General features: G+C 47.0%; 1 protein-coding gene and 1 long non-coding RNA gene across 5 annotated transcripts in view; one reads left to right on the top strand and one right to left on the bottom strand.

The window, feature by feature from the left end:
• On the bottom strand, positions 1 to 16884 carry RGN (regucalcin). 3 transcript variants are annotated; one of them, XM_087860301.1, is made up of 8 exons: positions 16699 to 16884; positions 15910 to 16048; positions 14906 to 15083; positions 12562 to 12744; positions 4650 to 4865; positions 2615 to 2746; positions 1830 to 1984; positions 1 to 404 (listed from the first exon to the last, which is right to left on the bottom strand). In XM_087860301.1, the coding sequence occupies exons 3-8, from the start codon at positions 15066 to 15068 to the stop codon at positions 354 to 356; spliced, it is 900 nt and encodes a 299-aa protein (XP_087716427.1). In that variant the 5' UTR covers positions 15069 to 15083; positions 15910 to 16048; positions 16699 to 16884; the 3' UTR covers positions 1 to 353. The 3 variants fall into 3 exon arrangements, with proteins under 3 accessions (XP_087716427.1, XP_045646404.1, XP_045646405.1); XM_045790448.2 differs by lacking the exon at positions 15910 to 16048; XM_045790449.2 differs by lacking the exons at positions 15910 to 16048; positions 16699 to 16884 and adding an exon at positions 15376 to 15430.
• Positions 16180 to 24451, top strand: part of LOC123787629 (uncharacterized) — a 15357-nt gene continuing 7085 nt past the window's right edge. For both annotated transcript variants that reach the window (XR_015723460.1, XR_015723461.1), the window contains exons 1-4: positions 16180 to 16571; positions 19775 to 19876; positions 20116 to 20252; positions 24104 to 24188. This is a non-coding gene — a long non-coding RNA (uncharacterized LOC123787629). The remainder of the gene's footprint in view (positions 16572 to 19774; positions 19877 to 20115; positions 20253 to 24103; positions 24189 to 24451) is intronic.

A 24451-nucleotide genomic window follows, 5' to 3' on the forward strand; every position in this document is an offset into this window, starting at 1 on the left:
TGATTACTAAGCCATTATTTATTAGTTTTTCTTGAGCGTTAGGTATAGTAAGAACGGAATGCAAAACAGACATGGTCCCCCCCTCCCCTTCTAGCAATCTGTAAAGAATCAAGAGGCTGGTCGACAGCTGAACGATTCTCTGTATTTCTATAAAGCCTTTGCAGAAGGCTTTTTAGTGTGTTATCAAAACTACCTGTTGCCCCTTACTAAGATGCCCTTTTAAAAATCGTAAAAAAATTAACCCTGTTAATAATACCATTTCTTTAATTTTTTTGCAACTAGATTGAAATTTCAGCTCTAGAATTTTCTACGTGTCTTCAAAAGTTCCTCCAGTAGGAAAGAAGGCCTGCCACTCATCCCGCATAGGGATAGGGAGGAATTCCTTTGACCCCCAGGCCAGTTATCTGTTAAAAAAAGAGAGAAACTTTGCTAAAAGGTAGTTCACAAGTATTCTTCAAAAGCATTTTTTATGATTCATAGTAATATATTTAGCCACCAATTACCCTTGTTTTATTTCCTATCATAAAAAGGAATTACCTACATATTGCATGGTGCACTGGGTGTTATATGCAAATAATGAATCATGGAACATTGCATCAAAAACTGGGGATGTACTGTATGGTGACTAATATAACAAAATAAAAAAAAATAAAGACTTCAATATGGGGGAAAAAAAAGGAATTACCTGATTAGGTCAGGTCCAACCCAATTATTCACATTGGTAATAATCCAACTAGCAACCGTCTGCAATTAACTTGGATTTAAAACTGAATTTATTTCTACCGTCTCCCTATTTCTTTTCTTTTTTTTTTTAAGATTTTATTTATTTGTCAGAGAGAGAGCACAAGCAGGGGGAACAGCAGGCAGAGGGGGAAACAGACTCCCCGCTGATCTGGGACCTTGATGTGATCCCAGAACCCTGGGATCATGACTTGAGCCGAAGGCAGACGCTTAACCGACTGAGCCACCCAGGCGTTCCAGTTCCTATTTCTTTTCAGTCTGAGATGTCCATAATTTTTATCAGTGTTCATTTTGTTGCAAAAAAGAAGTTAAGAAACCCAAAGGTATTCCTGTGGCATCAAAACAATCAACTGATCTCATGAGCATGTTTCAAACACTGGTTTTCCAAGCCCATTCTACTGATTTACAGAATTTTGGCAAACACTATTGAAACACAAAACTGTTTCGAAATACTGCACAAAGTAGGCTAAACACATGATCTTGGACTTATGTTTGGGAAATCTAAATAAAACGTTTTTAAAAGTCTAGCATGATGAGCTTAAAAATGCTAAATAGAGGGGCGCTTGGGTGGCTCGGCTGGTTAAGCGTCTGCCTTCGGCTCAGGTCATGATCTCAGGGTCTTGAGATCAAGCCCTGGGTCAGTCTCTGTGCTGGGTGTGGAGACTGCTCAAGATTTTCTCTCTCCCCCTCTCCCTCCGCCCTCCCTGGCCTAATTTGCTCTCGAGCGCGCAAGCGCACATACCTGCTCTCTCTCTCTCTCTAGAAAAAAAATGCTAAATAGAATTATGTTTTGGAAGTATGAAAAAGCACTAATCGGGGTGCTTGGGTGTCTCAGTCAGTTGGGTGTCTGCCTTCTGCTCAGGTCATGATTCCAGGGTCCAGGGATCGAGTCAGTCCCTCGACGGGCTCCCTGCTCAGTGGGGAGTCTGCTTCTCCCTCTCCCTCTGCCCCACCCACCCCCGGCTCGTGCTCTCTCGTGATCACTGTCTCTCTCAAATACATAAATACGTAAAAGGAAAAGCAATAATCACTCACTTAGCTAAGGACCTCCCACCTCACCCTCAAAATAAAAGAGCGAGCCAGATCACCTTGAAAATTCCACCAGCTTCAGGCTGCTGCAGAAGACCCTCGGGGTCCGTTCCGTCCCGGGCACAGGTCACATACATTTCAGAGTAGTCCTTCCCTCCGAAGCAGCATGAAGTTGTTTTAACAACAGGCAACTTCACAGTCTGGAGTCTTTTCCCTAGATCACCAAATATTTTATTGAAAGTCCAGCTCTAGCACATTTCCAACCTGCACAACCGTTCGGACCCTTTGCAGAGGATTAGGGATATTCAAAAAGGATTGTGGAGGTCAGACTTCAACCATGTTTTTTGTTTTTGTTTTTTTAAAGATTTTACTTATCCATTTGACAGAGAGCGTGCGCAGGGGAGAGGGGGAGGGAGAGAGGGAGAGAGAGAGAGAGAGAGCGCGAGCGCACCAGCAGGGAGAGAGGCAAGCAGAGGGAGAAGCAGGCTCCCTGCTGAGCAAGGAGCCCGATGCCAGACTCGATCCCAGGACCCTGAGCTCATGACCTGAGCCGAAGGCTGACGCTCAACCGCCCGAGCCACCCAGGCGCCCCTCAGCCATGTGTTTAACCTACCTTCCCTGACAATTTGTTTTGGGGAAAAACACTTACCTCCACAGGAAAAGAAGTTCTGACTCTTAAGTTTGGGACCCTATCTTTGGCCTTTATTTCCAAAATCATCCTATTGAGACCTCTGAATGGATCTCTATGTGACTTTACTAGGAACGAAGTTTCTCTAGTCGCTAGTGTCTCGTTTTTTCTAGACATGGCAGGGATTTTTTTTTTTTAATTTTGCTGCAGGCCTACCTGTCTCAGGATCTAAACGAATCACTCTTCCCCCATTGTAGCAGGCCACCCAGAGCTTCCCCTCCGTATCGATACACATTCCATCTGGAATCTGCTCTTCTTTCTCCAGCTTATAAACACTTCTGCGGTTGGCTAGGGTTAAACAAACAAACAAACACACACGACAAAACAACAGGCCACTCAATACCGAGCATCAGACAAGGAGCTCTCAAGCTGTCTATCCTGATCTCTTCTGCGTATCCAGGGCCTGGCATGTGGGACGGTTCAGAAGAATTCCTAACTCTACAACAAAAATGTCCAGGGCGCCTGGGGGGCTCAGTCGGTGAAGCGTCTGCCTTTGGCTCAGGTCATGATCCCAGGGTCCTGGGATCGAGTCCTGATTCAGGCTCCCTGGTTCAGTGGGGGGAGTCTGCTTCTCCCTCTGCCTCTCCCTCTGCTTGTGCTTTCTTTCTCAGATAAATAAATAAAATCTTAAAAAAAAATTTTTTTTAAAAAAGCAAAAATGTCCAGAAGCATGAGTGGGCACTCCTCAACAAAGGATTTTTACATGATTTGGAGGGCGATTACATTCTCTTTAGTCTGGGTACAGACATATCTGTATAAGCTTTCAGGGGAGGAGAGAAGAAAAGGAAGTAGAATTTTTTTTTAAGATTTTATTTATTTGACAGAGACTGCATGCGTGAGCACACAAGCAGGGGGAGCTGCAGAGGGAGAGGGAGAAGCACACTCCCTGCTGAGCAGGGAGCCCGACTCCGGACTCGATCCCACTCCGGACTCGATCCCAGGACCCTGGGATCATGACCTGAGCCGAAGGCAGATGCTTCACCGACTGAGCCCCCCAGGCGCCCCTGAAAGGAAGTAGAATTCTTAATAAAATACCCATAGTTCTTTTTGAGGTTGACCCGAACTGAAGGTCTGCACACCCACCTTGGATACATTTCGGTCTGTGGTTAGACCTTTGCTGTTTTCCTTATAAAAATGCCGACTTTGTGATGAAGTCCAAGGTCTAGAAGGCAACTTAATGGTACCATATGAACGGTTCATACACAAAAAGTAGTCAGACGTTCGCGTTGTTTCTGCCCGACCCAATGCTCCAAAATCATCTTATCAAAATTCAGTATTAAAGAGCTTATTTCTGAAAGGAGGGGTATTGGGGAGCCAACTGGCTGGCCCAGAAGGGGGAATCACAGTATACCAAAAAACCATCAAACCCCAGAGAACTTTACACTACAAAATTCTGGTCATTATAGTAATCGCATCGAGACATAATGGAAAAAAAAAAAAAGTTAAAACCATGTGTCAGTAAAAATGGGTAAAAACAGTCATAAAAAAGAGTGCTCTGTATTTCAAAGCAAAACATCTGTCCTGAAGTAACTTGCCTCTCGTTAAATCTACACGAGAGTCTTGTGATTTTTTTTTTCCAAGTCCCTTTTATTATTGGTTTTGCTCTTGCGGTTTGGCACCTTTCACAAAACAGTTTCAAGTGCTCCCTTCTAAATTCTTCTCGAGAATTCCTTCCCTCCCAGTTTCCAGCTCTAGCTCGCGTCGAGCCCACGGATGGGATTGACCACTCTGCAGCTACTTTGTAAACTCTTCCATTCTGGAAGATTATTAATTCGTCTCTGAGTATTTGCCTCTGGTTAACTCAAGTACGAAGGAGCAATTTCAACCTCAAACCTTAACTTGCCATTCCTTTATCCCGCTCTGCTGGGCATTACTGGCCGATAGGCGCCTCTTGTCGAACAGGGTCCATTGCCAGTGAGCCTCTTTCTAGGGATGGTGACAAGAAGGGGGATAAGGATCTATTCACGTTACGCCGACGGTGGCCATGGTTAGGTGTGTTGAGGGCCATGGTTTGACTGTCAGCATAGTCGAGTTTGGGTAATTATGACTACGTTGGAATCATCACATCGGCCAGTTCTTTGCCAAGTAAGGGCCTTTTCATACGCGTCGAGGAAGAGGCAGCTTCCTAGTTATACACAGACGAAAAACACAATCCCAGCAGTATTAAGAAAAAGAATGAAAAAGTACGTACAGATCTTTCCTGTCTGCAGGTCGTAGTCAAAGGCGTCCACGGAGTAGGACAGGCTGTCAATATAGTAGAAGATTTTGTGGTCCAGGGACCAATCCAAACCATTGGAGATGTCCACCTGGTCAAAATACTTCTCCACGTGGTGGTCAGGAAAGAGGGAGTAGAGGGACCCCTGGTGCCGCTCCAGGACCGCGGGGGCCGTCTCCTCAGCCATGGTGCCTACAAGACCCCAAAAGCACTGAGTTTAGCTCCACAACACCTTGCCCCATGCCCTACACCATCTTTTATGACCAGGGTTCCTTTCCCATCACTGAATCGAGGAATCTGGGTTCTATATTAAAAAGAAAATGACAACAGGATGCCTGGGTGGCTCAGTCAGTGAAGCGTCTGCCTTGGGCTTGGGTCATGATCCCAGGGTCCCGGGCTCGAGTCCTGCATCGGGCTCCTTGCTCAGCAGGGAGCCTGCTTCTCCCTCTGCCTGCCGCTCCCCCTGCTTGTGCTCACTCTCTGACGAATGAATGAATACCATCTTTATATGACAACTACCTTGCTTATGATGCAAATGAAAATTACACTGACAGGTCCGGTTCCGGATAAGAAGGACTACATCTCCACCAACCCCACTTTCTCCCACTGAGCGCGACTATACAATCTGGACAAAACAGCCAGTGGAGCTATTTGAGAAACTCTGAAAAGGAAATGAATCGGGCAGCTCGGGGAAGAACAGTAGAATTTGCAGGGCCGCCTAACTGGTGGCGAGGTCTCCATTATATTCCCCAGTATGTCCCAGCCTGAACTCGACGCAGCCCGCAACCTGGACGTGAGCACTGTGGGGAAGACAGAGAGCCAAGAGAAACCCTCTCAATCTGGCTCAAGGAGCAGAAGAGGAAACTCCTGAGGCTCGGAGAGTGGAAGAAATGCCCTGGTTCTTTTCCACTCCTTTCTCCGGTCCTCAGGCTATCCTGCAGCAAGGGTAGTAACAGCAGAGTGGTGGACAACAGGAAACTGCAGGAATCAAGACTCAGGGGAAGGGGACATTCCTCTCCAATGGGGTGAAGCTGTGGCTCCAGAAGGGCAGAGCCAAATACTGCTGCTTTTACGTGTGGTTTTATCCACCCTCCCCCCCCTTCTGCTGCTGCTTGGCCCTGGAGACAGCACCGTCCTAGAAATGGGTGGTTTCAGGCTGGACGAATGACAAGGACAGCTCCAGGAAAATGGAAAGTACCTGGAGATAGTCAAGAGGGACATTGTTCAGGAATGCAATTCCATAAAGCTGTTTATGATCTCCTGGGCTCATCTTCTACTTGTATGCGCACGAATCTGGTTCTAATTAGCATACCAAAGACTGAGAATGCAGCTGTGGTTAAACTCCTAAGTCTCAGGCCAGCCACGGAGTGGCCCACATGTGGGCCAGATCCTAATGGCACCTCAGAGAGAGCAGGCTGGAGCTTTTCTGTTAAACCTTCTGAACCTAAACATATACAGATTGCTTATGAGGACAAATATATCAACATTCTGCATAGGATTTAAACAAGACCTAGGGTCTCAAAGAAATAGTCAAAAGGTCTAGGATACCATCCACTATACTTGGCAAGGCAAAGAAGTCGAAGACACAAAAACCAGCCAAATAAAAATTTTAGAACTGAGAAAAAAAAATAACTGAAATAAACTGTCTGATGGATTTGCTAGCAGGATAGAGATGACAAAGGAAAGAGGCAGTGTAACGAATGACAGGTCAATAGAAATTATCCAGGGGCGCTTGGCTGGCTCAGTCAGTAGAGCACGTGATTCTTGATCTTGGAGTTGTGAGTTTGAGCCCCACGTTGGGCCTAGAGATTACTGTAAAAAAATTAAAATCTTAAACAAAATGAAGAAAAGAAATTATCCAATGTGAACATCATTGCAGAAAACCACAGATTCAAGCAGCCATAAGCCCGAAACAGGAGATAATCCCAAAGAAACCTATACCCAGACACATCATAATCAAAATTCTGAAAACCAAAGTCAAATAGAAATCCCTAAGAAAGAAAGAAAAATGACATATAGAAGAATAATGATTTCAATCACTGTTGATTTTTTCATGAGAAGCCATGGAGGTCAGAAGGAAGTGACGCTTTTTTTTTTTCCTTTTTCTTTTTTCTAAAGCTGGCTCCTTGCCGAGCATGGAGCCCAACATGGGGGCTTGAACTCATGACCCTGAGATCAAGACCTGAGCTGACATCAAGAGTTGGATGCTTAACCGACTGAGCCACCGAGGCGCCCTTGAAGGGACCCATTTTTCATCTGCTAAAAGAAAAAAAAAGTGTCAGCCTAGAATTCTATATTCAGTGAAAATATCTTTCAAGAATGAAGGTGAAATAAAGATATTCTCACATCAAGTAAAACTGGGAAACTTCACAGCCAGCAGACCTGCTCTAACAGAATTGCTAAAGGGAAGGGGAAGATACGAAAAGGCATCTTGGAACATCGGAATGAAGGAAGAGCAACAGAGATAGTAAATGCAATAGGCTGTTCTTCTCCTCTTTAGTTCTTGAAAGTGTTTTTGTTGTTGTTGTTAAAGATTTTATTTTTCTTAAGATTTTTTATTTTTTATAATAATTTTTTATTATGTTATGTTAGTCACCATACAGTACATCCCTAGTTTTTGATGTAAAGTTCCATGATTCATTACTTGCATATAACACCCAGTGCACCATACAATACGTGCCCTCCTTACTACCCATCACTGGCCTATCCCGATCCCCCACCTCCTCCCCTCTGAATCTCTCAGTTTGTTTCCTAGAGTCCATAGTCTCTCATGGTTCATTCCCCCTTCTATTTACCCCCCTTCGTTCTTCCCTTCCTTCTCCTACCGATCTTCCTATTTCTTATGTTCCATAAATGAGTGAAACCAAAATCATTAGCCATCAGGGAAATTCAGATCAAAACCACATTGAGATACCACCTTACATCAGTTAGAATGGCAAAAATTGACAAGGCAAGAAACAACAATTGTTGGAGAGGATGTGGAGAAAGGGGATCCCTCCTACATTGGTGGTGGGAATGCAAGTTGGTACAGCCACTCTGGAAAACAGTGTAGAGGTCCTTTAAAAAGTTAAAAATTGAGCTACCCTATGATCCAGCAATTGCACTACTGGGTATTTATCCCAAAGATACAGACGTAGTGAAGAGAAGGGCCATATGCACCCCAATGTTCATAGCAACATTGTCCACAATAGCTAAATCATGGAAGGAGCCGAGATGCCCTTCAACAGATGACTGGATTAAGAAGATGGGGTCCAGATATACAATGGAATATTACTCAGCCATCAGAAAGAATGATTTCACAACATCTGCAGCAACATGGATGGGACTGGAGGAGATTAAAATTTTTTATTTTGAAGTAATTTCTATACCCAACGTGGGCCTTGAACTCACCACCCCGAGATCAAGAGTCGCAAACTCCACCAACTGAGCCAGCCAGGTGCCCCAGTTCTTTAAAATATTTCTGATGGTTAAAAGCAAAAATTACATTTTTCTGACAGGATTTATATGTACATATATAGAGGCAACCATAGCATAAAGAAGCGATAATCAATTGAAGTGGTAAAATCTTGGTTCTAGATAGACTGCAAAAAGTTAACTGTATATTTTGCAATCCCTTCAGAAGCCCTTAAAAAACGAAATAGAGAGATACAGCGAAAGATCACCATAAATAAATTAAAATCGAATTCCAAAAGAAGATTCACGCAGCCCAAAAGGAGGCAGGAAAAGGGAAGCGGAAGACAAAAAATGCAGAAGGAACGAAGAGAAAACAAGTAACAACATGGTAGATCTAAGTCAAAGCATATTAATAATTACACTAAACGTAAATAATCTAGATACACCAACTAAGATACTGTTAAGATGAATTTTTTAAAAATCCAACTGTTTGCTGGCCTTAAGAAACTCACTTCAGATATAATGATATAGATCGTGTAAAAGTGAAAGGATGGGAAAAGCTACACCATGCAAATATTGATTAAAATGTTAGCTGGAGGGGCTATGTTAACATCAGACAAAATATACTTAGGGCAACGAAAACTATCAGGGACACACAGAGGTCCTCCATATGGTGAAAACGGTCAGTTCACTGAGGCGACGTAGAAATCCTGAACTTGTAGGTGCTTAACAACAGAGCTTGAAAATACACAAAGCAAAAATCAGAACTGAAGAGAAATAGACAAATCCATAATTACAGTTGGAGATGTCAGCATCCCTCTCTCAGTAATAGATACAAGTAGATAGAAAAATCAGCAAAGAAATAAACTGAACAGCATCAACCGATCTAAGTGACATTTACCGAACACCCCACTCAACAGCAGCGGAGCACACGTTCTTCTCAAGTGCACATCGGATATTCACTTAGACTTGAGTGTGATCTTGGGGGACAGAGCAGAATTCGACTGTAATGAAGAAACTGGAAAGTTCATCTAGTGTACCAAGTTCCATCTGAAATAAGAGTGGGTTAAAGGAAAATAGACAAAAGTTGGGAAGCCTGAAGAGCAAGCAAGACAGGATAAATCCTCCCTCTCAGGGCAGAAGATGTTCACGCAGCAGTTTCCTGCCCTGAGGAGACAGCTATGGGCTGTTGCGTTTGTTTCACTAATATTCCTCCCCACTGTCTGCCTCACAGGAAGAGATGCCTGGAACATGGATGTGAATTCTGCACTGCTTGGAAAAGGTTCTACCTTAGTGGGAAAGAACAAGATGGAGCCCTGGCTTATACGTCACTACCTCGTAGTGGACACAGACAGGCCAGACCTTGGATGTGGGGACACCTTCAGGATTCTACCCACCACCTCGAGACTCCATCCTGACTATCAAATGACCCTACCCTTTTCTGGTCCAGGGACACCTCCTAGCACCTGCTGAAAGCTACGAACTCTCTAGAAAAGGGTTCTCGGTGCTTTCGGCAGATGTGCAAGACCCGTTTGTACACCCACAATAATGCCTACAATTTTAAGGGGTCTCCTCAGGGCACAAATTAAGAACTGGAGACTTCAGGCTAAGGACTCAGGCTTCTGAGGACTCCTTTATTGTGTCTCACAAAGTGCCACAGAACTGTGAACTATAGCCGTAAGGGAGAGAGAAACTCAATTTCAATGGCATGTAGGGTATCCAATCCTATTTCCTTGTCCTGCAGAAATCAGTGGCAGAAGGGCTTCCAACAGATTCTCATCTTTAATCTTTCGACCTGTCCTGGACTAGATCTGTGGTTGTGTAAAGCCCGGGAAGACGGGGAACAAGCCATAGCCGGTTGCTCAGACCTCAGGAAACTTCCATGCTGAGAGTGAATGGAGCCATGGCAGCAAGAACGTGAGGGGACGGGGAGGTGGAAAGAGCAGGGATTTGGAATCGACTCTGGCTAACTTGTTTTGAGGGGAAGTAAATGAGAACATACGTGAAATGCATTATTTAATTGGGCTAGAGTTAACATTCACGGAAAGCTGGACGTAAGCCATTCTCCATCATAGTCAACATTGGTTCAAGCAAGAGTCATCAACAAATGTAAAACCCAAGGGAGACGTTTTGACGAGGACCAGGATATTTGATCGGTCTTAAAGTATCTCCCCCAGTGCTGTAGCCAGCCTCCAAGATGGCCCCGAATGATCCCTGCCTTCCAGAATGATCCCTTCTATCATCGTGTGACCAAGAGCACATGGCAGAAATGACGTTATGTCACTTCTGAGATTGGTTATAAGACCGTAGCCTCTGTCTTGGGTGTCCTCATTCTCTCTCTCATCACTGGCCCTGGGGAAGCCATGTCCACAGCAGCCCTATGGAGAGGCCCATGTGGTAAGGAACTGAAGCCCCCTGCCGACCCCATGTGAGTGAGCCTAGACACGAATCCTCCAGGCCCCTTGACAGACCCCCTTCAGAGGCCACAGCCCCCCGCCAACAGCTTGACGGCAACTTCACGGTAGAGCCCTGAACTAGAACCATCTGGCTAACTCACATCCAGATTCTTAACCTTCAGAAACTATGTGAGATAAAAAATGTTTGTTATTTTAAGCCACTGAATTTCAGGGTAATTTGTCACACAGCAATAGATAACCAATAACCCCCACAAAATGTTTATACATTACAATTAAAAATAGTAACTATGGAGGCGCCTGGGTGGCTCAGTCGGTTAAGCCTCCGACTCTTGTTTTCGGCTCAGGTCACGATCTCAGGGTGGTGAGATCGAGCCCTATGATGGGCTTGTGCTCAGGGCAGAGTCTGCTTGTCCCTCTCCTTGCTCCTCTGCCCCTCTGCCCTCTCTCTCTAAAATAAATCCGATCTTCTGGGGCACCTGGGTGGCACAGCAGTTAAGCATCTGCCTTCGGCTCAGGGCGTGATCCCGGCGTTATGGGATCGAGCCCCACATCAGGCTCCTCCGCTAGGAGCCTGCTTCTTCCTCTCCCTCTCCCCCTGCTTGTGTTCCCTCTCTCGCTGGCTGTCTCTATCCTGTTGAATAAATAAATAAAATCTTTAAAAAAAAATAAAATAAATCCGATCTTTGAAAAAATAGTAACTATGCAGTAGAGGGATCTGAGAAGAACGTGGCCAGGTGATCAACACTAACATCACCCACGAGAGACGTGGTATCCAGGTGGGATACCTGGACAGAGATAGAGCGTCACCTCTGCAGTGTTCTAGCGACAAATGTCCGGCATCAATCTAATCACAAGGAAACATTAGACAAACACAAAAATAAGAGGAACGTGAGGAATATTCTATTAAATGGGGGGAGTTGTGTGGGACTGTATTCTTCAAACACAACAGTGTCATAAAAAAACCAGAAAGGCTGTGTTCTGTCCCAGACAAAAGAGGTTTAAAGAGACACGTCAACTAAATGCAATACATAATCCCAGACTGGACCCTGCACCGGAGGGTAAAATACGCTGTCAAGGACATTATTTGGTTCATGGACAAAACTGGAGTATAGCTAGTACATCAGGAAAAACTGCAACGATGTTAAACTTCTTTAAGGTGATAGCTGTACTGTGGTCATGCGACGGTATGTCGTTTTTCCTGGGAAATTCCCGCAGAAGTATTTTTCGGGGTTAAGGCATGTGATAGATGCAACTTACTTCCAAATGATTCTGGAGAAAAGTATGATTATACAGAGAGCGAGCGAGCAAATGGGACGAAACGCTGACAATAGGTGAATCTTGGTAAAGGGGAGACAGGTGTTGTTTGTACTATTTTTACTTTTTTTTCCTGTAAATTTGAAATTATTTCCAATTTAAAGATCACCAGCAACCACAAAGCCTCTGTTTTAAAGCTCATTTAGGAGCACCTGGGTGGCTCAGTTGCTTAAGCATCTGCCTGCAGCTCGGGTCATGATCCCAGGGTCCTGGGATCGAGCCCTGGATAGGGCTCCTTGCTCAGTGGAGAGGCTGCTTCACCCTCTCCCTCTGCCTCTCCTCCTGCTTGTGTTGTCAAAGAAATAAATAAAATCTTTAAAATTAAAAAATAAAGCTCATTTAAACTACAAAAGTACCACGCATATTTTAGTCTCTGCCAGAGTCAGAAATTGAAAGGAGTATTTCTGAAGCTTTTCTCGTGGGATTTTAAAAAGTTTTAAGTTATTTTAAATTAAATCAAATTAATTATTTTTAACAATTTTTAATAGACTTTGTTTGTTTTTACATTTTTGTTAAGTAAACTCTACCTCCACGTGGGACTCGAACTCACCACCTCAAGATCGAGAGTCACACGCTCTCCCGACAGAGTCAGCCAGGTGCCCCTTGGGATTTTTTTTTTTAAGTGAAAAGCAACTCAAGTAATGAGAAAAGAAGAACCCAAGACGCATTATGAGTAACGTTTTACCCCGACAACTGAGAGACATTCCTAAGTCCCGCTGTTCTCCCAAGCTCGGTCAATACGGCTCGAGATAAAGCGTGCGTACCCGCGAAGTATCTCCCAGCGGGATCCACCTTCCCATCATTGAACCGATTGTTCTTCTTGTCTTTATCCACCGTGGCCAGGGCAACCGCGGACCGATCCTCCCAGTTCAAAGCACAGAACTTTGTTCCAATGGTGGCGACATAGCCTCCTCCCTGGCGAAGGGCCACGGAGCTGACGGGGGCCTCTGCAGGGGCAAAAGCCAGCAATCAGAAGACAGCAGGTGGACAGCAGCCCACAGGCATCCCGCCACCTGGCATCTCTAAGAGGATTCCGGCTCTTTTGATGATGCGAGTGCCCTCTCCCTTCTGCTGAATGGTGAAGGCTACAGAACCCAGTGTATTTGCTGAGCAGTACCCTTGGGCAGCAGAGATAGAAAGGTGAATGAAACCCCACTCTTCTGGAAGCTTCTAGTCTAGTGGGACAGGCAGGGCAGTCACATGGTCGCAGACACCATACACTGAGGCAGGCGCCACATCAAGTTCAAAGGGCGGGAGGGGGGTGTCCCTAACTGGGATGGGGGGAGAGGGGGAGTTCAGAGCAGCTGTCATGGAGCAAGCCATGCTTGATTCACGTATCTCCAGGAAATTCGGACACAAACCGTGTGTAGTTTCGGCAGCTAGGTATTGCGACCTCTCTCTCTCCCTCTGATCCAGGGCTTGTCTTTTTTAAGGGGCCCTATTTTATGTATTTAATTCAAAGTTGTGGGGCGCCTGGGTGGCTCATTTGGTTAAGCATCTACCTTCGGCTCAGGACATGATCCCAGGGTCCTGGGATCGAGCCCCACATCGGGCTCCTTGCTCAGTGGGGAGCCTGCTTCTCCCTCTCCCTCTGCCGCTCCCCTGCTTGTGTTTGCTCTCTCTCTGACAAATACATAAATAAAATCTTTTTTAAAAAGAATTTATTTGGAAAACATTTTCTTTAAGATCTTATTTACTTGAAAGAGAAAGTGGGGGAGGAGGAGCAGAGGGAGAGGAAGGAGCGGGCTTACTCCTGAGTGGGGAGCCCAACTCGGGGCTTGATCCCAAGACCCCGAGATCATGACCTGAGCCAAAACCAAGAGTTGGTCCCTTGGAAACGTTTTCCAAGCACCTATTTGGGCAGTGCAAGGCGCTGGGTACTCTAGGAGCAGCTCTTAGCTCAAAGCCCCATTCAAAAGTTGATTGCAGCCAACTGAGGGACCCAGGGAATCTGCAGGACAGTCCTGGGAGGGTCACATTCTCTTTGTGGATCCCGACCTGTGCCCCGAGACTTGTCAGGTCACTTCTGTAACTTCCTAAGTGAACCGATATCATAAGCCCTTTCCATGGTTTGGGGGTGGCTGCAGATTAGGGGTGGGAATATACCCCTAATGTCTGCATGCTGGCAAAAAGAGACTAGGGAAGGACCGGCTCTGGCCGCTAGTCGTACTCACATCCCTGGGTGACTTAAAAAGCTGTTCTCTCGGGGCGCCTGGGTGGCACAGCGGTTAAGCGTCTGCCTTCGGCTCAGGGCGTGATCCCGGTGTTACGGGATCGAGCCCCACATCAGGCTCCTCTGCTATGAGCCTGCTTCTTCCTCTCCCACTCCCCCTGCTTGTGTTCCCTCTCTCTCTGGCTGTCTGTATCTCTGTCGAATAAATAAAATCTTTAAAAAAAAAAAAGCAGCTGTTCTCTCTCATTAAAAAAAAGAAAAAGAAAAAGTTTGAGGTTGCCTGTTTTGGGATGAGACTGCCCCAAGGTCACAGGAATTCCTGGTATCTCTTCGCATTAACACAAAACAAGAAGCTTCCTTATCTCTAATCAAGCTCCTACACTTGGGCCAGAGAATGAGAAACCCCTCCTCTGGGAATCACAGGGCCATAAACAGAATCACATTCAAAGGCCCTCGGAATTTGTGATGAATCTGATTTTTTCGGTGAACAGATAGTCCTGGTTGATGCTTTCTAAATCCGAAAGCTCTTCTTTTTACATTCAAAGAAGGGACATACTCGTTTTTTTCTTTTCTTTTGCCAATTAAGGGCTTGGCCTGACCCAGGGCAGACAGCCTTCGCTGTGCCACAAACGGGGTCTCCGACCTTAAAAGCCGTGATCTGAAGCTGTTAAGGAAAGCTTCTCCGTGCCTGTCAGCAACACCAGATGGGGACTGTCCCCCTCACCCCACGGACCATCCAGAATTTACTCCTGGGTCCAAGTCCAAGTGGGGGGGACACAGAGTGTGGTTTGAGAGAGCCTGACCATCCAGAAGTTTTAAAGCGTATCCAGTAGGCTTCTACAAGTTCTCTGGGGAATGACACATCAGGGGACCCCCCTTCCTGGGTCCCCAGGGAAAAGATGGCTGTCTGGGCACAGTGGGGCCTTCATCCTTACCCACAGTCACTTGCTGCACGCGCTTGCTGAGCGAATCCCACCGGCAAACCTTTTTTGCAGGAATATCTACGAAGAGCAGCGAGTTGGATGCCTCCTCCCACACCGGAGACTCCCCACACCGGCAGTTCTCCCGCAAAACACACTCGATCTTAATGGAAGACATGGTCAACGGGGAGCTCTGCGGAAGGTAGCAGAGATCGAGGGAAAATGTAGTCGCGTGGAGCAAATTCAACAAAACACCTGGCTTAAGGCCCTGGTAAGATCCCAATACAGACTGAGTTTTTCTCAGAACTGGAAAAACACGTTCTCTCAATCTGAACGAAATAGGCGATGTGGCAGGAAGAGACAGGAGAATGAAGAAAGGGCTGATCGTCCCTAAGGTGAGGCATCTTCCATCGACTTACCTGGGCGCGTTTTCAAGCTGTCTTTAACAAAGAGAGATAAAACCCACAGCACCCCAATATCCCTACCTTGGTGTCCGTGACCCTCGAAGAGCTGGCTGCTCCGGGGAGGGAAGGCCGCCCTTTATGCCTGCGCCCTAGCCCCCGAAGGTGGGGGGGGCGGGCAGCTCCCTCATTGGTGGCCCCTCCCCCGCCTGCAGGTCACCAGCTCCTGCTGCCCTCCCCCATCCCCTGATGCTGCCGATTCCCTTCTCCGACGACGGCTCAAAGGCCAGAACCTTCCCACTCTGCATTTTTCAGAAGTGCATTTTTAGAAATATGTTTATCAGTGATAATACACGAAATTAGACTTGACACCCCTTTTCGACTTGGCACCATGGAAAGGCTGGAGAAGAGGACAAGGGCTGGGCGCCACCGGAGGAACTGACAGCCGCTTGGCTATTTCTTGCCACCCCGGGGAAGGCATTCTGCCAGTTTGGCAAGGAGTCTTGAACTCCACAGGAGGGAACATTCTACTCTGCGGGTTTAGGCCAGAGTGTGACCAGCGAACAGGGAGAAGACAGACAAAAATTGTCAGAGAAGAAGAAAAAAAAAACACATTACCTAAGAAAGCCCGGGGGAGAGGAAAACGAGGCAACTTTTCAGAGCCTCCTCTCTTTCCCGAACTCTGCCCAGATGCCGACCCACATTGTCTGCATCGTCAACCTTTTCGCAGGCGCCTTGCTGCTTGGAAGGCAGTGCTCTCATCCACGCATGGGCGAATGCATGACGGGGGGGAAAGGAAAGTAATCTTTGGTTTCATATTCCCTTCGACACGTAACTTTTTTTTTTTAGTGTAAGAAACACATATCAAATCTTAAATCCTGAAGCCAGCGTCCTAGCATTTGCAGTCCTCGCTGGCTGTGAAAATTTGGCACGGGCTCCAAAGGCCTTCATGTTATCGATCTGAGATTAAGGCCCAGGATCAGATGCGGGACTTTGGCAATAGCGACTTTTAACCCGGAGCTCCGGCCTGCCAGCCGGGGGCCCGGGGCCCGCAGCTGTCCCTCCCTGCCCGGGCGTCGGAGCCTGGCGGCCGGGGCCCCGGGGAGCGGGCACGCGGCGGCAGGTGCCCACGCTTCACCTGCCGTACGTGTGCGGCGGAGGGGCCTTGGCACAGTCCGGTGGCGCCGCTGCAGCTTCAGGCGACCGCGAGGCCCCGAGAAGCTGAAGGTCGAGCCCGCCTCGTCCCCGGGCCGGCCAAGTGGGGCGCGCGCGGGGCCCAGGTACCCGGGTGGGCGGGGGCGGGGGGCGGTCTCCTTCCAGCCTGCCCCAGCGACTTTGGATCGGCTGTGGCCAGATCCTTCGTCCCTGGGGAGCGGGCGGAGAGGCTGGCGCGACCTCGGCACTCACCGAGCTGGTGACTTCCAGAAGGCGCAAAGGTCAAGCAGGAGAGCCGGAGGGCTGGGTGGGGGACGCGGCCGCTCGGCAGGCGGGTGGCAGCAGCCTGGAAGTGCGGGCTGGGGACGCAACCCCCAACGCTGTCCCCCTCCTCCGTGGCTCCTGGAAGAATCCTACAAAGCCACCCGGGACGGGGGTGGCGGGGAGGGGGGCGGGGCAGAGGCTTGGAGCCCGGTGAGCCGCAGCCTCGGAGTTTGGACGGAGAGCTAAAGTTTATCTCTTACTTAAACAAGAAAAATTGTTAGAATACCTAACAGATTGGGGTCGAGGGTCCAGTTAAACACAAGCAGGTTAAAAAGGAAAGAACAAAGCGGTTAAACAAATCCACCCTTTTTCTAGCGGGAGAAAGAAAGACTGCTGGCTGGAGGCCAGCTCTTGCAAAGCGTTTTTTGGTGGGGGAAGAGAAAAGGCTTTATTTGATTGGATTTAAAAAAAATCAAATGGAATAAAGGATCCTAAGCAGCGCTCAGCTTCACATTCTCCCTTGAGAGCCTACCCGGCCGTCCATACTGTCTCCAAATAACCTACAAGTTTAAAACATTTAAAAAAATGAAGGGAGGGAGGTAAACATGGGGGTTGCTTCTGGGAAATGGGAGCCAGGAGTAACCGTGAAAGGGTTAAGGGAATTTTCTGGGGTGATGGAGACTATCTGAATGGAGGCTTGAGTTGCACAGAAGTGCGTCCTGTCCAAAGTCATACGGTGGGACACTTGAGATTTGTGCATTTTATTGTACGGGTTGAACGCCAGGTCAGTGCCACCTCATTATCATTATCATTTTAATTTTTTACATAGGCTCCCTGCCCGACGTGGGGCTCAAACTCATGACCCTGAGATCAAGAGTCGCCCGCTTTACCAACTGCGCCCGCCAGGGCCCCCGCGCTATCTCCTTATTGATCTCTCTCAGTCCAGCACGCATTCGCGGCCATCTGCACTGTCCTAAAACCCACACTCTAGTCACAATCACTGTGGCAATCCAGTTCCCTTGAATTCGCTGGGAGGGAGGGCCAGAGATCAAGCTCCAAGGGCACGAGGCTCGCTCTCGGCAGGCAGGAGATGTTTGCGGCAGTCTCAGCTCAAAGTGTCAGGTTGCTGAGAGTAATGGGCACTTAAACAGCCTCAATCATTCCGTCTTCACCCTGGGAGATGTTTAAGACAACTACTCTCCCATGTCCCCATTTACAGATGGGAAAACACGAGTCTACAAAGTGAGGAGACTCCCAAAGTCACACGTAAAGCTGGGAGAAACCTGGCAAATAGGCCAAACCGTCAGCAGAGTAATAAGAACTTGGGGGCCCCTGGCTGGTGCAGTCGGCTGAGCTTTGACTCTTGGTTTCAGCTCAGGCCATGATCTCAGGGTGGTAAGATTGAGCCCCTCGTCAGGCTCCCGCTCCGTGTGGAGTCTGCTTCTCCCTCTCCCTCTGCCCCTCCCTCCGCCCGGCTGTCTGTCTCTCTGTCTAATAAAATAAAATAAAATAAAATAAAATAAAATAAAATAAAATAAAATAAAATAAAAAGAAAAATAAGAACTTGAAGGACAGTTTCTTGGGTGGGGCAAAGAGCAGGATGGCGATCTCCAGAGGCTTCTCCGGGCTTCTGTTGGGCCCTCTTCCCATCATGTGGCTTCTTCTACCTCCTTAATGCGGACGACGCCCCAAACTGTATCTCAGCCCAGCCCTCTCCCCCAAACTACAGGCCTGTAGTTCAGATATTCTGCTCAGCTGCACCGCTGGGCTGTCGGAAACCTATCCCTTTATTCTCCACAAACCTGGGAATGCCGCCAGGGTCCCACCAACAGACTGCGGGAGAAGTGTCCGTTTCTTGCCAGGCTTGTTGTCAGCTCCCTGGAGGGCTTGTCTCACCCCTTTGGATCTGCTTCCCAAATGACCCACTAGATGGGGAGTCCTGTAGGGCGGGGAGGGCGTCTCCTTCACCCTCAGCTTGGCGGGCCGTGGTACTGACACATAGAGGCCGTTCAGCTACCTGCTGTGTGTGTGTGTGTGTGTGGTAGGGAGGAGAGAACTTTGTTTTAAAAAAATGTCAGTGTTACAGAGAGTTGCAAAAATCCTATAAAGGATTCCTGATTACCCTTTACCTAGATTCTTCCGATGTTATGGGTCTACTGTTGCTGTCTTTCTCATTTACGTATAAATGTAAACATATTTTTTCTTGATTTTTATTTATTTATTTATTTATTTATTTATTCATTCATTCATTCGTTCATTTATTTATCTATTTTTTTTAATGATTTTTTATTATATTATGTTAGTCACCATACAGTACATCCCCGGTTTCCGATGTAAGGCTCGATGATTCATTAGTTGTGTATAACACCCAGTGCACCATGCAATATGTGCCCTCCTTACTACCCATCACCATATTTATCTATTTTTTAAGTAATCTCTACACCCGACGTGGGGCTCGAATTCACAACCCCGAGATCAAGAGTCCCACACTCTACCTGCTGAGCCAACAGGCGCCCCGATATATTTCTTTTTCTTTTTCCTTTTTTTTTTTTAAAGTTCTTATTTATTTATTTGACAGAGGGAGAGGGAACACAAGCAGGGGGAGTGGGAGAGGAAGAAGCAGGCTCCCGGCAGAGCAGAGAGCCCGATGCGGGGCTCGATCCCAGGACCCTGGGATCATGACCTGAGCCGAAGGCAGACGCTTAATGACTGAGCCACCCAGGCGCCCCATATTTATTTTTCTTGAATGGTTAGAGAGTAAGGTGCAGACGAGAGGCTCTGTTATCTCTAAAGACTTTGGTGTGCATGTCCTGAAAAAAGACATTCTCTTTATAAGCACAGCACAGTTAACAAGATCGGGTGATTAACACCGATACAATATTACCTAGCTGAATTTCATTGATTGTCCCACAGATGTATGTCCCTTACAATAGGAGGAAAGAAAGTACTCCGTTCCCAAATCCAATCCAGGAGCAAGCTTTGTGTTTGTTTCATGACATTGACATTTTTGGAGTTCAAAATGTAGAATGCTCCTTATTTTGGGATTGTTTGGGTTTTTCCTCAGGGTTAATTCCGGTTATGCCTGTTTGGCAATACTACAAAAGTGATGCTGTGTCCTCCGAAGTGTCTGGAGGCAAATGATGGCGACTTGTTAACCATGGTCACGGTATGTGCCTACTGAATCTTGATAATTTAATCGTACCCAAGAGCATATAAAGCCCCTCACACTTGCTAGTAGTTCCTTCCTGACCTCAGTGATGGTCTAGCCACGTCTCCTTTCTGCTTCTTGCATCTGAACTTGCTACTCCTTCCACCTAGAACACTTCACCCCTCCCTCTAATCCAACCCCTACCTCTGCACTGGGCTCACTCCTACCTAAGATTCAGCCAGTGTCCCGTCCACCAGGAAGCCTTCGGGGATTGCCCTGGCTTTGACCCGTTGCCCTCGCAGCGTCCTGTCTTTATATTTTATTGCGATGTTCACCACGTTGAGTGAGAACTGTTGGTTCGTCTGTCTCTCCTGCTGCGTCATGAACCCTCAGGGTAAGTCTTGGATCTTTTATCATGATATAAACCCCTTCGTTCAAAGATCACTTCCACTCCAGCAAATCTGGGTTCATTGTTTCCTCGCAAGAAGGGAGAACTCCCACCGTGGGGGGAATCGTGGGATGTCTTGGTTAGAAGGTGTTAGAAAGAACCTATTATAGGACGTGGCTTTGTTATTAGGTGATTTGGGGGTGAGTCCAAGGATTGGAGACTGTCAGAAAGTGGGGTAGTTCTATGACTGGGTATCTTCATTCTTTTTAGAAGGTGGGGAGAATGGAGTGATGGATAGAGAAGCAGCACCCATTCGTGTGAGCTAGGAGAGGGTGATGTTTAGTCATTTGCGGGACTTGGTCGATGTTTGTTAGTCTCGTTTCTGTCTTGCTCCATCACGGACACAGAGTGCTTTGGTCTGACGTTGGCAGTCTGTGAAATTGTTCACGTTCAAAGGGAGAACGCCAAGGCCTTGCTGTGAGTTCCCAGCCAGCTCGCGGATGTCAGGGGCTTCATTGCTTTCCCACTCCCGTCTTTCTTCCAAGATCAGGTGAAGTCAGGCCCCAGGACACAAGTCTATATATTCTGATCATCACCACTGCCCAGATTTTGCTGATCTGGGGATGGCTCGGGGAAAGCCGTCCGCAGTAGGGTTAGGGCCAGTCTCTCCTGCTCTGGCTGCAGGGTGGGTTGTTGACTCCCTTGAAGTGACAAGGGCCGCACAGTGGCATTTAAGACTCTGGACAGGATGCAGCAGCCAAAGGTCCCGCAGGCAGTTCCCAGAAACAAGATGATGATTAGTCCTTGTCATAGACCCTGGAGACAGACCAGACTTAGGCCATGGACACACGTCCCAAAGCCCATCTGGTCTCTTGTCGAGAACCAGATGGATTTTTCTTTTAGCCTGATCCGAAAAATTGTTCAACCTGGGGGCGCCTGGCCGGCTCGATCAGAGGAGCGTGCGACTCTCGATCTTGGGGTGGTAAGTTCAAGCCCCACGTTGGGTGTAGAGATGACTTAAATAAATAAAAGCTTAAAAAAAATAAATTGATCTCCTTGACCCGTAGTATTTTTATAAGTGCAGCAAGAAGTGTTTGCTGAAGCCTGAACTCCCCCCTGGCAACTCCGGCTAATGAGTGTAAACTGGTTTGGGGAGGGGGCGGTCTTCGGGAGTAGAAACCGTGTCATTTCAGGCAGCCGGTGAGGTCAGAGTCCGGTTTTGGACCATCTTTTCACTATTGTGCGAATTCCGGCTCACAGAGCGTGCACGAAGTTTCGGCTCTCCCTCCCGGGACTTATCCACAGTCACCCGCACCTGTCTCTTCTTTTCAGGAAAACATGTTCCACAGGAGGGGTGGTAGTTTCAAAAGTCTGAAAGTTTCTAAGAATTATCCCAAATATGCTGGATAAGTGCACGTGTAGCAGGTGGGTGTAAGCCTGGGGTCCACGTAGGAGATGGTATCGTAATGGGGGCACAGCCCCGACTGGGAGTGTATGGCAATGAGCTAATTATATGTCCCTTGAAATGTCCCCTCCAGTAACGGGAGTGGGGTTAGGCAGTTCCTGAGACCAGTTTGACGGGAACAAACTACCGTCGCCCACGCACAGCCCCCATGTTAGTCCCCATCCCTGATGGGCTGGCGGTTGCTGCTGATGACCTCGGCAGAAGCGTTCTGTTGATGTCAGGTCACTTGCGAGGTGACCAGAGTTTGGGATGGATGCTGTGAGGGAAGCTTTGGAACCAGAGGGGGCCTCTAAGAGGAAATGAACCTTCTTCAGAGGTACGTTCAAAGGAAGAATGATTACATTTTTGTCAGCAAATTCAGAGCAGTAGCTCCGGTCTGAGAAAAACCTATCACAGAGGGTCAAAAGTCACAGGGGGAAGATAAGGGAGAACGTACTGGGAAGCCTTTTAGCCGGTTCCTGGGGAGTGTCAAATACCGTAATAGCATAATGACAGGTAGCGTCAGGGGAAGGAAGAGGCTGCTGGAGAATCAGAAAATTAACCTTGGGGCAGAAGCTGTCCCCCTCTGTAGCCAGCGGCTTCTGGAAGGTTCCTAAGAATCGCGTTTAGTGTCCCAGTGGAATGGCCATCCGGTAGTCAGGGTAGAGTGATGTGTATCTTTTCGATCGGGAAACATGAACTTAAGTGTCACGGCCTTGGAGTTTTATTGCTCTGTCAGTTGCTAACAGTGCCTGATAAAGTCTTTCCCACCGACGCTCAAGGGCAGTTTTGAGAGAGAACCAGACCTTCCGGTTTGAGTCACGCACAGGCTGCTCAGGTGGGTGTTTTGAAAACGCAGCTTGGACCCGTCGGTGGTAGAACTGGAGGCGTGCGTCCCTCGCGGCACTTGGTCCTACCCTCTGGTAACAGGCTAGAGGCTAGGATTGGAAACACTTTCTAAGTGCAGGGGGCAACCCGTTGTTAACTCGCTAGGAAATAACTTCGGGATCTCAGACGGGACAGGTCTTGCTGCCACCAAGGGAAATGGCGATGCCGCCATACCCCAGAGATAGTGCGGGTTCGGTTCCAGACCATTGCAACAATGTGAATTTCGCAACGAAGTGAGTCAAATGAATTTTTTGGTTTCCCGATGCATGGAAAAGTGATGCTTATTCTATACGGTAGTCGATGAGGTGTGCGGTAGCCTCGTCTCTGAACAAGGGTACACGCCTTAATTTAAAAATGCTTTATTGCTAACGCATGCTTATTATCATCTCAGCTTTCAGTGAGTCGTAATCACTGAGCACAGATCACTGTAACAAATACAATAATAATGGAAGAATTTGGAATATTACGAGAATGACCAAAATGTGGCTCAGAGATGTGAAGCGAGCATAATGCCGTTGGGAAAACATACAATGCGGGGTTGCCATGAGCTTTCAGGTTTGTTTTAAAAAAAAAAAAGGCAATAAAACAAGGTATGCTTGGGAGCCTGGGTGGCTCAGTGGTTAAGCATCTGCCTTCCGCTCAGGTCATGATCCAGGGTTCTGGGATTGAGCCCCACATCAGGCTCCATGCTCTTCTGGGAGCCTCCTTCTCCCTCTCCCACTCCCCTGTCTGTGTTCCCTCCCTCGCTGGCTGTCTCTGTGTCAAATAAATAAATAAAATCTTAAAAAAAAAAAGAAACTGTCCAGGCATCCAAACATTACTTATCAATTAACTTAATCATTTATCAAACTGATGGTTACCAGAGGGGAGGTGGGTGGGTGGGGATGGGTTAAACAGGTGATGGAAATTAAGAGGGCACGTGTTGTGATGAGCACCAGGTGCTGTATGGAAGTGTTGAATCACTAAATTCTAAACCTGAGACTAATATTATACTGTATGTTAACTAACCGGAATTTGTTTATTTTATTTTTTAAAAGACTTATGTATTTATTTGAGGGAGAGAGAGAGACAGCACAAGCAGGAGGGGCACAGGGAGAAGGAGAGAGAATCTTAAGCAGGCTCTGCATGGAGCACGACCCTGAGATCATGACCTGAGCTGAAACCAAGAACCCGATGCTTAATGAGCTTTGCCACCCAGGTGCTCCAACTAATGGAATTTAAATAAAAACTTGGGAAAAAACCCCTTAATCATTGACCTAAGGTCTGAAAGTTAGGATCCAGAAATTTCAATTTTAGCAGACATGTTAAATCTTTGGGCTTTGTAGCAATTTAAGAAGTTAATAAAATTAAACTCTTCAAAAAATCATTTCATTTTATTGTTAATATATACATTTCACCCTTGAACAACACAGATTTGAACTGTGTGGGTCCACTTATACGTGGATTCTTTTTTTGATAAATACAGTACTGTAAATGTATTTTCTCTTCCTTATGATTTTTCTTAATAACTTTGTCTTTTCTCCAGCATGAAAAATACAGGCTGTGATACATAGGACATCGAAAATACATGTTAGTCAACTGTTCGTTACCAGCGAGGCCTCCAGTCAACAGTAGGTTTTAGTAGTTATGTTTTTGGGGAGTCAAAAGTTACATGTGGATTTTTGTGTTGGGGGAGGTTGGTGCTCCAACCCCTGCATTGTTCAAGGGTCAATTGTACACACACACACACACACACACGAACTAATGGAAACAATGGTAACTCACTTAACTCATAAAACCAGTATAGGGATTTTAGAAGGTTAAAAAATTTTTTTGAAGACTTTATTTATTTCAGAGAGAGAGCGAGAGAGCACGAGAGTGGGGTGAGGGGCAG

Source organism: Ursus americanus, chromosome X, assembly GCF_024610735.1.
Source record: "Ursus americanus isolate L20-20 chromosome X, mUrsAme1.1.p, whole genome shotgun sequence".
Classification (NCBI taxonomy): domain Eukaryota; kingdom Metazoa; phylum Chordata; class Mammalia; order Carnivora; family Ursidae; genus Ursus; species Ursus americanus.

Excerpts from the sequence above, each read along its gene's own strand:
- RGN (XM_045790448.2), bottom strand. The coding sequence starts at position 15,068 with ATGTCTTCCATTAAGATCGAGTGTGTTTTGCGGGAGAACTGCCGGTGT. Across the intron at positions 4,866-12,561 it reads CGCTGGGAGATACTTCGCGG|GCACCATGGCTGAGGAGACG; the intron begins GTACGCACGCTT and ends GGGGTCTTGTAG. Across the intron at positions 1,985-2,614 it reads TCGTTTAGATCCTGAGACAG|GGAAAAGACTCCAGACTGTG; the intron begins GTAGGCCTGCAG and ends TTGGTGATCTAG.